This window comes from Camellia sinensis, chromosome 12 (assembly GCF_055761805.1).
Source record: "Camellia sinensis isolate YWXY chromosome 12, ASM5576180v1, whole genome shotgun sequence".
In the NCBI taxonomy this organism is placed as follows: Eukaryota; Viridiplantae; Streptophyta; class Magnoliopsida; order Ericales; family Theaceae; genus Camellia; species Camellia sinensis.
In genome coordinates this window covers 89556860-89569475 of record NC_138972.1, presented here as the reverse complement: position 1 = coordinate 89569475, position 12616 = coordinate 89556860, and the positions used below count along the sequence as shown (strand labels likewise).

At 28.7% G+C, this 12616-nt stretch overlaps 1 protein-coding gene across 1 annotated transcript; it reads right to left on the bottom strand.

Annotated features, from left to right (window-relative positions):
- Nucleotides 1–8060: 8060 nt before the first annotated feature.
- Nucleotides 8061–11109, bottom strand: LOC114306173 (putative xyloglucan endotransglucosylase/hydrolase protein 32). Its single transcript, XM_028251360.2, has 4 exons — nt 10839–11109; nt 10634–10734; nt 9835–10052; nt 8061–8581 (listed from the first exon to the last, which is right to left on the bottom strand). The coding sequence occupies exons 1-4, from the start codon at nt 11032–11034 to the stop codon at nt 8221–8223; spliced, it is 876 nt and encodes a 291-aa protein (XP_028107161.2). The 5' UTR covers nt 11035–11109; the 3' UTR covers nt 8061–8220.
- Between the last annotated feature and the right edge of the window lie 1507 nt (nt 11110–12616).

The window sequence follows — 12616 nt, the reverse complement described above, 5'->3', positions numbered from 1 at the left end:
AGATGATGTGACTTAAATAGGATAGTGACTTTTTGACTTTTTGTCTTTTTTCAATCATGCCAAACTTGGCCTTAGTCAGTCAAATAACACAAATTAAATTGTCACTACTTACATATTTAATATTTCCAACAGGTACACTTACATATTTTGATGGGTAAATAAAGAACAAACGCCTTTTATTTCTATTCTCATTGGTTCTTACAATATATATGGCAGCTGTTCTTCCACAATTACACAGTCTCGGTTTTAATTTGATGTTGCTATTGTTAGTAGAAGAAGAAGCCATTTCTAAATCTGCATACACAATACAATACAAACAATGTAAATCAGATTTATCATATATACTTTAAATTCTAAACACGGTTCTGGATTTTTTTTCCTGAGTAGTTAGCTTTGAGTTATGAAATTAGGGAAGAATATTTGTAAGGGTACTACACATGAGATGAGACACACTGTAACAGCCTTTACATTGTACCCTAGCACCCTTATTCCCTTACTACTATCTTATTCCTGAGTCAAAATGTCCTTTGATTAATAGAGATTCGCAAGTTGTGTGATATGTAATTTTTGTTTCTTTTTATTTTCTATTTGGTGGACTTCCTGTCCTCCTTCAATGTGTATTTCTCCTTATTTATTCTTTCATTAACAAAATTTATTGTTGCCAACCAAAAAAATAAATGAGTACAGAAAACAGATGCAAAACAGGTATGCATTTAATAGATGAATAAGTGATAGATAGCAAGCAGAGAAACACATGCAAAATAGGCAGCAGTATAAAGATGCATATATAACTGGCAGCACTATTAACTTACTCAAAATATGTCACTCACTAATGAAAAAAATAAATAAAAATATTATATTAAAAAAAAGAAAGAACAGAAGTTGCTCATTTAAAAACACAAACCATTTGGCAAACCCATTCAATCAGAATCTCATTCAAGAAACCTATCCCACTCAACCTCGGGCAGGCTCAAAATCAGTCTGTACTGAAAATGAAAAAAGAAGAGACCATGCTAGGTCCATCAAAATGTGGGCATATACTAATGAAGAAAAAAAAAACACCGGCCAAAGTCCACAATGATAAACAAAAACAAATGGTGCAAAAGTGAAAAATAAAAAATGAAGTCTCTTCAAAACATAATATAATAATTACCACCCACATCATATTTAAGAAAGTTTGAAGCAATAATTTCTGGGAGATTCAGGGAATAAGATAGTAAAATCATGTTCAAGAATTTTTAGAAGTGGGCTATATCATCAAATCTTGTAAAATCATGTTCATCCATATATTTATACACAAGAATTCTATATTTGGTTTCTGCATCACTAGACTTACTGAAATTGATTATGGGGCACACACAGAATGGTGGTATTGTTTCATAATAGTATGAGAATGTTTTCTTCTAGTTGAATTCAAGAAGCCATAATAGCCATTAGAATGTTTTTTATGGGACACACACACCTGTTAAAATAGATTTATTAACGGATGCCATTAAAATTTATTTGTCTTATAGCTACAGCTACTTATATGGACAGGATAAATTTATTTATTTATCCAAAAATTTATTAAAATTACAGAAGTACTTACATATGGACAGAGATGGAAAAAAGAATAGGTACACTTCTTGTAGTTAGGGCTAAAAAAGCCCTAATTTTGAAAATTACAGCATTGTAGAAAATTACAGCATTGTAGTTACGGCTAAAAAAGCCCTAATTTTGAAATTCCAAATCTATAAGCCCTAAATTTTTTCAGACGTTTCAAAATCCCAAATCAAAGCCCTAATTTTGAAATTCCAAATCTATAAGCCCTAAAAATTTTCAGACGATTCAAAATCCCAAATCAAAGCCTTAATTTTGAAATTCCAAATCTAAAAGTCCTAAATTTTTTTAGAAATTCCAACTCTAAAAGCCCTACATTTTTTCAGACTCCTAACTTTTTCATTTCAGATGTTCGAAGACCAACTTGATTCGTGAAAAAGAGATCTTTGCTCAACCGATTGTGGTGGAGTTCACGAAGCGTAGAGGCTGGAGTGGTGGAGCTATGGTCGTCGTGGGGTCACGAGTGGGTTCGCCGTCTGGGTCACCGTCGGGATTGGTCGTCGGTTCGCCGGTGAGGGTAGAGGTTGGATAGACGACCACGGGCGACTGTGAGGCTGAGTGAAAGTGAGAGTGAGAGTGAATGTATAAACTGTGTTTTTGTTTGGGCGGGAGATCGACGAAAATTTCAATTGATTTTTTTTTAATCTGAGCTGTTGGATATGCAACGGCTCATCTAAACCGTTACAAGTAAGAAATGAAAGAAGGGCCTTAAGGAGAGGATCCAAACTCACCCGAGAAATAAGTGTGTAGTACCATTGATTATATAACAATATCACAATTATGAATTTTTTGTTTTGGGGGGGGGGGGGGGGGGATCTCAAAAGGATATTAGTGTAATTTGAGATGCGTGGTGAAAGAATTAAAAGAGAGACAAGAGTGTAAATGATACAGCAGAGGGACAGATGACAGAAGTGTCAGAGTTTTAAATGTAATATTGTGGAGATTGGTGAGAGAGTGATGATCGGTGGGTCACGGGTTCCACTTCCAGAGTCAAACAAACCCACACAAAACAAAGGAAATTCTGAGTGTGTTTGGTTTAATTTTGGTAGATAAATTTTTAGATAAATTATATCAAAAGTTCTTATAGTTTCAGATTCATATCATTTTAATTTTTGATTTTTTAATTTTAATATATTTGATTCTAAATTTTGAATCTTATTTTAAATAAAAAAAAATTAAAGATACCATTATTTAATTTAATAGTAAAATCGTCAATTTAATAAAATATAAACTAATTTGATAAAAATAAATATTCAAAAAATATTTTTAATTTTTTTAAAAATTATTTTTATTCACCAATGATAAAAATATGTAAAGTTGTTAAAAATTAATAAAAATTACATGATTAGTTTTTAAAAATTAATTTTACATGATCATCATCCAAACACATAATAAAAATTAATTTGATAAAAAAAATAAATAAATGTCTAAAAGATTTATCAATTTTACATGATTTTATTTTTAGTGTGTATAAATAATTTTTAAAATTTAAAAATATTTGTTTGACATTTATTTTTGTCAAATTAGTTTATATTTTATCAAATTAACGATTTTACCTTTAAAAAATCTAATGATATATTCAATTGTCCTAATTTAGAACAATATTCAAAATTTAGGGTCAAATGTGTCACAATTGAAACGTCAGGGACCAAAGTGACACAAGCCCCAAACTATAGGGATTATTAGTGTAATTCACTCTAATTTTTTTTTAAAAAAAATTGAGCACAGAGTTTAGAATTTTTTTTAATTTGTTTAGATGTATATTTTGAAATAGTTTTAGAGTATAAGAGTTTGAATGATTTGATATTTTGTTGTACCTGAATAGATATATGTGAGAGAAAAAGTGATTGATTGATGTGTAAAAAAGAGAAATTAATTTTAGAATTTGTTTTTCCAAAATCACTAAATCAGACAAAATTTTAGAATTTTTTTTTTCAAAATTTGTTTCTCAAAAACAAATCAAAAGGGTGTGTATGCTATGACTCTTAGTTATAATTTTTGTAATTTTGAATTATTATTTATTATAATATTAATTATGAGTCTTTCTAATATTTGTTATGATATTATTTTAATTATAATTTAAGATTTTTTTAATTATATCTTATGTGGTGTTTGGTTATAACTCATTTTTTAAAGTTACAACTCATGTACGATTGAGTTATAACATTTGTAACAATCAAATTCATAAATATCATAATTTGTGTACGGTACGTGTAGGGGTGTGTACGGTGCGATTTGAATGATTTAAGAGTAAAATTATAAATCAAACAAAGAATGGAGAATTAACAAATATCCAAATCGCAGTTTGGATGGATTAGAATGGTTTTAATTTGCTAGTTAATTGAAAAATATTCTTAAACAATTATCAAACATTTTTTTAATATATAATACTAAGGCCCTGTTTGGAAAGGAGATCTCAGGCTAAATTAGTCACATGTGGACAAAAGAAGCTTTTCTAGCCACATGCGGACAAAAATTAAAAATGATCTTGGCAACAATCAATGCCAAAGTAGATTTACGAAACTACCCCCATGAAAGAGGGGCATGCGTCAGCACCCACAAAAAAGTAAAAAAAAAAAAAAACATTTTCCCAAAAAACACCTTCTCCCAGAAAAAACAAAAAAAGTTGAAAAGAAAAAAATTAATTTTTTTTTTGTTAAAATATTTTGTAAAAATAAATTCAAACTCTATTTTATAAAAATAGTTTTAAATATTTTAATTTTTTTGTTATGTATTTGGTATTGATTTCAGTGTAGAGTTCTGAAAATAGTATAGAGTTTCAAGTTATGTGTTTAGTTATGAGTTTTAAAAATAATTTATTAATTGAGTTTTATTTTATGTGTTTGGTTATGATTTGAGTGTAGAGTTGTTTTTAAATTTAAAATATTAACATTTTGAATTTTTTGAATATTTAAATTATTTAAATTTTTTTGTTAGAATAATTTTTTGAATATTTAAATTATTTAAATTTATACGATTTAATTTTTTTGAATATTTATTTTAATTTTTTACTTATTAAATTTTTTAGATTATTTACATTATTTAAATATTTAAAATAAAATTAAAAGTAAATTTAAAATTAAAATTAAAATTAAAATTAAATTAAAGTACACAGGACAATAAAATAAAACCTCACTTTTTATCACGTCTTTCACAGAAAATGAAAAAAAAAATTAATTTTAAAAATCAAAATAGAAAAACACATGAAAAAATAGACATCATTTTTTATCATGTGCCACGGCAATATATGATTTTTGAAATCATTTTAAATAAATGACATGAAAAAATGTTTTTTCAAAAAACCAAACAAAGTAAAAAATAAAGAATAAAAATTAAAAGCATAAAATAGCAGTTGCCACATAATTTAAAAATAATGAAAACACATGAAAAATCATTTTTGAAAACAAAAAATAAATTAATTTATACAAATAAAAAAAATTGTAAAGCGTAAATAAAAAAAAAGAACCGCAAAAATAAGTCACATCACACAAAAAAAAAAACAAAAATAAGTCTCATCACACAAAAAAAAACAAAAAAAAAATGTCAAACAAATTAATGTATACAAATAAAAAAAAAATTACAGAAACGTAAATTAAAAAAAAAAAAGAACGACAAAAATACGTCTCATCCAAAAAAAAAGAAAAAAAACCCAAAAAACAGAAATTAGCATTTGCCACGTAATAAATTAATGTATAAATAAATAAATTAATTAATGTGTACAATAAAAAAATGACAAAAACGTAAATTAAAAAAAAAAAACTCATCCAAAAATACGCCTCATTCAAAAACATTTCAAAAAAAAAAAACATAAAAACTTAAATTACCATTCGCCACATAATTTACAAATAAATAAAACACATGAAAACTCATTTTTAAAAAATAAAAGAAGTTATTGTATACCAATAAAAATAAATGAGGGAAAAAACGTAAATTAAATAACAAGAACTAATTAATGTATAAAAAAATAAAAATGATAAAAACATAAATTTCTTTAAAAAAAAAAATCAAAATCGGCCAAATCCAAACCCAAAATAAAAAAAAAAAAAAAAGAAACAAAAATTATCCAAATTCGGTCTTCCACGGCGGCTGACGTGGAGGACCACTTTCATTGCCTCACAGGTAAAAGTTGAACATGAAGGGCAGTTTGGTAATTTAACAGTAAGACACATCAGCAAAAAGTCAAAAAGTCAAAAAAGTCAAAAAAACCTTTCTCAAACCAGGCTTTTTAGCCCCAAACCAGGTTTTTTAGCCCCAGACTAAAATAGCCAAAAAAATCAAAAAGTCAAAAAACCAACCCACTTCCCAAACGGAGGCTAATTTACCTAATATTTTTCACATATATAATACAAACTAATTTTTTTTATATATATAACTACTTATTTATAATAAATTTCACATTTTAAATATCTCTCACATTTATTTTTACTTTGATATTTCATTAGAGATTAAAAAAATTATATGTATTAACTATAGAGGAGATGAGTGATTTCAAAGACAATTTATAAATTTTAAAATTTAATCCACAATTAATAAATAAATCAGTACAAATCAATACAATCTTAGAGAATTGAGCCTTATTTTACGCCGCTCTAAATTATACCCTTTTAGCATTACCTCAAAACAAAACCTTGCTACCAAAGCAAACAAACAAACAAACAAAACGCTTTCTATTTTTATTTTGTTTACAATTTTATTCAGTCCACTAATTTGGAGACATTGGGTCTATTGCGAATTTTGTTTTTGATAATTTATTATTTTGTATGTTTTTTTAGACTATTGTACACAAATTATTTATGAAAAAAATCAGTGAGGTCTGACTGGGTTGAGCCTTTTATGTAGGCAGGCATTTTATAAAGCAATGTAAATGAATGGGCCTGGCCCATTGTGTCCTAGTATATTGGACTACTAGTACTGTACCGAAATATCAATTACATCCTGGAAAAAGGAGAGAGAAGATAAAAATTTCCTTTTCTATTAATTTTGAGTTAATGTATTATTAAATTTTTATCAAACAATAATGTTAGAGTGAACACATTTAGATACTACATTTGAATATAATTTGGTGTGATATCTTATATGGCACCAATCACATGTTCTATGTAAGGCCCATTAAACAAATTTATTTAATTGTATCTATATTTAATCTGCAAATTTAATATTTGCATGTATAAAGAGACTTTTTAGCATTTAAATTGTATAATTTGCTCATAAATGGTATGGAAAACTCCAATGAGCTATTTGAAAAGTTGAAACAAAAGAAAAGGGTTGATAGGTGGATGTCACATGCAGCTTTATCTGTTCATATTTTTTGGACTTATTCATACTTAAATTAAAACTTTGCTTTTTTGATTGATTATGGCATCCAATGATCAATTTTATTTGGGTGAAGAAAATTTTCTTTCCTCAGATGGCTTTGTCACGGGATTGCAACAAAAATTTAAAATTCACTTATCCATTTTGGATCACTTGTATAAGTTGTAAGTTGACTTATGAATCAATTATTGATTGATATTATATAATTTTTATTTCATTAAGTATAGTAGAATGTATTCGTATTGAAAAAGCGCTATACATATTAATTGATATAGATATTTAAAACTATACTCTTGATCTCTTAGTGAAGTGTAAGAATTATGGTCAATTAAACTAGTTCTAATTGATTTTTTTTTTTTTTTTTGTTTAATCAGTAAAAGAGAGAACCTTTATTGATGAACGGAGAAAGCATTACATCAACAAAGATAAAAGATGAGTGCAAAAAATATCATAATGAAATATACCCATCCCAACTATATTGACACAGATATGTCCGTCTAATCACTGGCAAGCACACCATTAAAAGTTGGTGAGCAACCAATCACAAAACACGAACACAACAAGCAACCAGCAAGGCCAGGAAAACAAAACAGAAGCAAACATAACCCAGCAGCACCTCCTTGTAGTTCTAATTGATTATAAAGGTCTTTTCCTTGACAAAGTCATTAATTAGTTAGTGTTACCGGTATATATTCTTCGGAGATGATATTTTCAATAATCGGTATACAATTATGATCTATCCATTACCCAAAATACAAAGTCGATAGCCCATCTCAAGCTTTTGTTAATTATACCACAACACTGCAAAGTTGAATGAGACAAGGAGGAATGAGACAAGCCTATGATCTACTGATCATTCACAAGCATTGAATTATTATTATTATTATTATTATTATTTAATTCACATTAGAATTGGTGATAAACACTGGTTAAAATGAGAATAGGTGAACCAACTAGGCTTAATCTAATTGGCCACCATGCCTTTCTTAGGGCTTAGTTCCAAGAAAAATTTCTTTTAGGGAAATTGAATTAAGGGAGTGCAAGTACTTAGGTGCTTTGCCAAGGGTGGAAAGATTTTCTCCCATAGTTGCTAATCTAACAACTAACAACTAACATTTGCCGATCAAAAAAAAAAAAAAAAAAAAAAAGAGAATAGGTGCCCTCAAGAATAAAATTATGCCAATTTTGAATTTACAACATAGACATAACTTTGGAGATAATTTTTGAGATAAAAATATTAAGTAGGTAATATTTTTTCAAAAATAAGTCATGTAATCAAAGTACAATTTGTGTGTTGTGACCAAAACCCTAACACTCTGGTATTTGGTTATGGTCTCTCTTTGGATCCTGGCAATAGTCGTACACCTTGTAGTTCCTCTGGACCCATTCCATGGCCGCATACTGTTGTTGACTCAAACCGATAGAGCCAGATGGTGAGCCTGAAGGAGGATTGCACGAGCTAGGTCCTTCACTTGTGCACCCACCGAGTTTGAAATTGCTATACCTACCAATGAAGGGTTGGTATCGATAATCTGCCTTGTACATGCCCCCCTCGGTGGCCCATGACGAGGCGTCCCATATGGATCCATAGACCCACATAGGTCTTAATGGAAATGTAGCATCACTTTTTCTTGGGTACCTTCTAATTGGGACATCATCGACAAAGAATCTGTAAATCACATAATAAAAAATAAAAATAATAAATTAATTACAATTATAGGTAAGAGGAAAATGAAAGAAGCATGTAGGATTTTCATGGGACAACATGATGTAAATTTTTTTTTTTTTTTTTTGATGGGCCACAATGTATAATTAAAGCCAAGTTTGGGAAGACTAAATAAGTGTACTTTTTGACTTTTCTTGTATTATGTGTAGAAAAAGTAGAGAGGAGATGCTGATTGATGTGACCCAAAAAAGATAAAAAGATAAAATAAGTGCACTTTTTTAGTTTAGCCAAACTTGGCCTAAATAGAGTAATTCTATGTGTGACACAAAATAAGGAAAAAAAAATATAGATAAATTAATGTGACTCTCATTCATTTTGAGTAGAGTTCTCGCTAAATTGAGAATCATTTAGACTACATATTAATTTTTTTACATTTTTAATTTTAGGAATCTAGAAATTCAATTTTTTTATTTTTTTATAAAATAATGTTGCTTTATTTGAAGTTTTAACTTCAGAACAAAACATCTAATTGACTTTTATTTATAAAAATGGCATTTAGCACATCATAATTGTAGTATTTTCGGTAAAGATAGAATGTTCTAAGAAATTTGTAATGACCATTCCAAAGGTTGTCATTAATCTCGCCAAGAATGTAAAAATGCATCATAATATGTAAAAAGTATATAAAATAGTTTGAGATGTGTAAAAAAATATTTTGGAAATTTAATTGTTTAGCATTTTCTTCCCTTAATAATAATCCATAGCTTTACCTTATCTTTAAATATTATGTGAACATTCAACTTTTTAAATACATCATAATCCAATCTTTTTCATGACATAATAAGAACACATGCAGTTACATGAAATACCATTAATACCCTATAAGTCAACAAAAGTTAGCATGATCAAGACCTAACCCTAACACTTTGATATGTTGCCTACCATGACTTTGTTATTTATGAAATCAATATCATATCTATAAATATATACGCACGAAATGCCTACCATGGACAGGGACTTTTCTTTTTTTTTTTTGTCTTTTATTCATTTGTCAGTTAGTGTGCATTTGTGTTTAAAAAATTAATTAGCAGTGGATGCAAACACAACGAGTTTTATAATGAGAAAAATGAGTTAAATTAACATGAAAACTTTTGAAGAAAAAAAAAATGACGAAGCTTCAAAATAATTTTGAGTTGTATGATTCACATAATAGAATAGATATGGAATTGGTGATTTGTGGAAGTGCTATAAATTACATGATCTCACTAGGGTTCCACAGTATGGCATAGTTGTGGAAATCTTGTGTGGGATCGAACCAAAGGTGAAACCTCATCTCTCGTCCTATAATATTTCCGTCCCCACTTCCTCTAATAAACACGTTTGTTTGCAACACAAAAGGCTTATCCGGCGTCGTTCCAAGAAACTCTATGTCAATCTCATCGTGGTATCCTGGATACTCCTCATTGTTTGAAAGCTGTCACATTATTTCATCAAGTAGGAAGCTTAGTCAACTTTCTTACCTTCCAAACACTAAATAGTAAAGAGAAAATTATAGCAGGAAACTTTAAATAAGTCTCTCAATTTAATTTTTTGTTCAAGCAAACTTTTTAAATTGCTTCAATATAGTCCTATTACATTATGTCAACTTTTGACAATTCAATAAGTGATATAAGTCTGATGTAACGGATAACTTGATAAAATTAATCCTAATTTTTTTACATATAAAAAAATTCCATTAACAACTTCTTAAGCCTGTGTTAGACAAAGAAAGGAGGTTAGTTTTACGATATATATATTGATGTTATGAAAATAATTTTTCTCAATTTACTATTCAGTTAGGTTCATATGTTGTCTTTAATGCCGAAAAATGGAGAGAATGTAACAGAAGGCTACTTTAAACCATGTTGGAAAGTTACAGAGCTTAATTGAAGTAAAAATTAATTTAGGGCTTAATCGAAAAATAAGAAAAATTCAAGGACTTGTGGCATAATTTACTTAAATAGTTAATATAGTATAACCATGGAGAGAGAGAGAGAGTAAAAAACCAATTCTCACATAAAATGACGTAATCACTCCTGCAGTATAGCCAGATTGAAGCTTGACAGCAGCACCAAAAAATCCGGATTGATATGAATTCAGGGACTTGAAACCACTTCCTATTTTTTGGAAATTTAAACAAGGGAAAAAAAAAATGAATCAAGTCAATAAAAATAAAATAAATGCTTGCCTTTTAGAAGAAGATGAAGAAGTTTAGTAAGACCTGAGCTAGTATCAAGCCAAATTTTTAAAGACCCTTGGTCTACATTTTGATGCTGAGGACCCCATAGGTTTCTAAAACCTTGGTTAAACCCTATTGAACCAATTGTGGAACTAGGGTAGTATCCAGGTGAGGGTGGGTTATCAGCATTGCAAGAAGGGAACATGAAAATGAGAAGAAGAGAGAGAAAGAGAGCCATGAAGAGAGAGAGAGAGAGAGAGGGTGATTAAAATGCAACTAACAAAAATTAAGTGAGGGAAATGAAATTAAGCATGGAGTAGTGTAGCAATGGAGTTTGTATAAGGAGATGAGGGAGGTCCCACCATAGAACTAAGGTACTAATAAGGTTAATTGGGATTTGGGAGCCATCAATCAAGACAAAATAAGTAACAATTTTTGGTCAATTATTTTTTTGTTTTTCACTTTCCTTTATAAGAAAATTTGTTAGTTGGATTTCTCACTTGAGAAAGTAAAGAAGTTGAGAAGCCAAAGCGATCAATAGAGAATTAGATTAATTTTAATCCCACGTACTATTTAAAGTTTTTTTCATCAGTAATATGCGGTGATAATAAGATTTTGGATACTAAATTTTTTATTCATTCTTTTGCAATCTTGAAACATTATTCCTTGCAACTAATATAATTTCTTATTTTCTACCCTAAAAGACTCACATGATGATTTATTTTGTGAATTCTTTTAAATTCTTGTGTTAATTATTCGTGAAAAACTCAGTGTAATAATCATAGATTCATAGATACACAATTTTATCACATTTATTTAAATAAAAAAAGTAGACAATAAATATAATTTTAAAAATAGACTGTTAATTTTATTTTTATTTTTACAGACAAGTATGATGAAATTATTTAACTATAATTATTAAATTAATTTAATTTTTTTTATTTAAATAATCTATACATGAAGACCTAAAAGAAATGAACGGGGTAGGTTATCAAGGTGGGCTCCATGAGGCCACAAAAGCCCAAGAAGATGATCCACCCTGTAGCGGCATGACAGTATCTCAAGTCATCATGTACTAATGTACAGCAATACATAGTGAAATATTTTTGTGTGATCCAACAGTTTGAGAACCTGTGAACTACAATAATTTATAATATGGGTCCTCCCTCTGCATAAATTATCAAATGGTATGCACCCATGTGATATCTTGTGTGTACAGTTTTTGTAGATTTTTCAAATGATAAAAATGTCAGCAATAGTATTAGAAATATATAAATTAAACATATGTATCTCATAAGAGGTGAGTCTCACGTGTGAGTTTCACATCATGTAAATATCACTCCTTATGAGACATATATATATATATCTCATTCTATATTTGATCTTTTTGCATTTGGGCTTATTGAAATGCCAATGGTCTAGAATTGTTGGATGCATAAACTAATAGTAACTACAAACAAATGTGACATATGTTAATGCTACAATTAAAGTTGGTCTTTGAAGTTCCATCTACTTGAATTCCAGCTCTGTGAAGATGGTTCTTTTGTTAATCGAGTATAAATGCTACGTAATCAGAAAAAAATTATAATATAAATTTAAACTTGATATAGATAACATTGCTATTATTTGGGTTTGGTGTGGAATGCTCTTGATCAAAACCTGTTAATTTTCCTAGTATATGATTTTGTGAGGTTTTAGCATAACTTTTAAGTTTCAGAAGTTATAAAATTTGAATAGTGAGAGGGTAATTTTTGGGAAAAATTGGGCCGAGCTGCGAGTTGGGCTTTGAGGCCCAAAACGCGAAGGACTGAGTAAAAAAG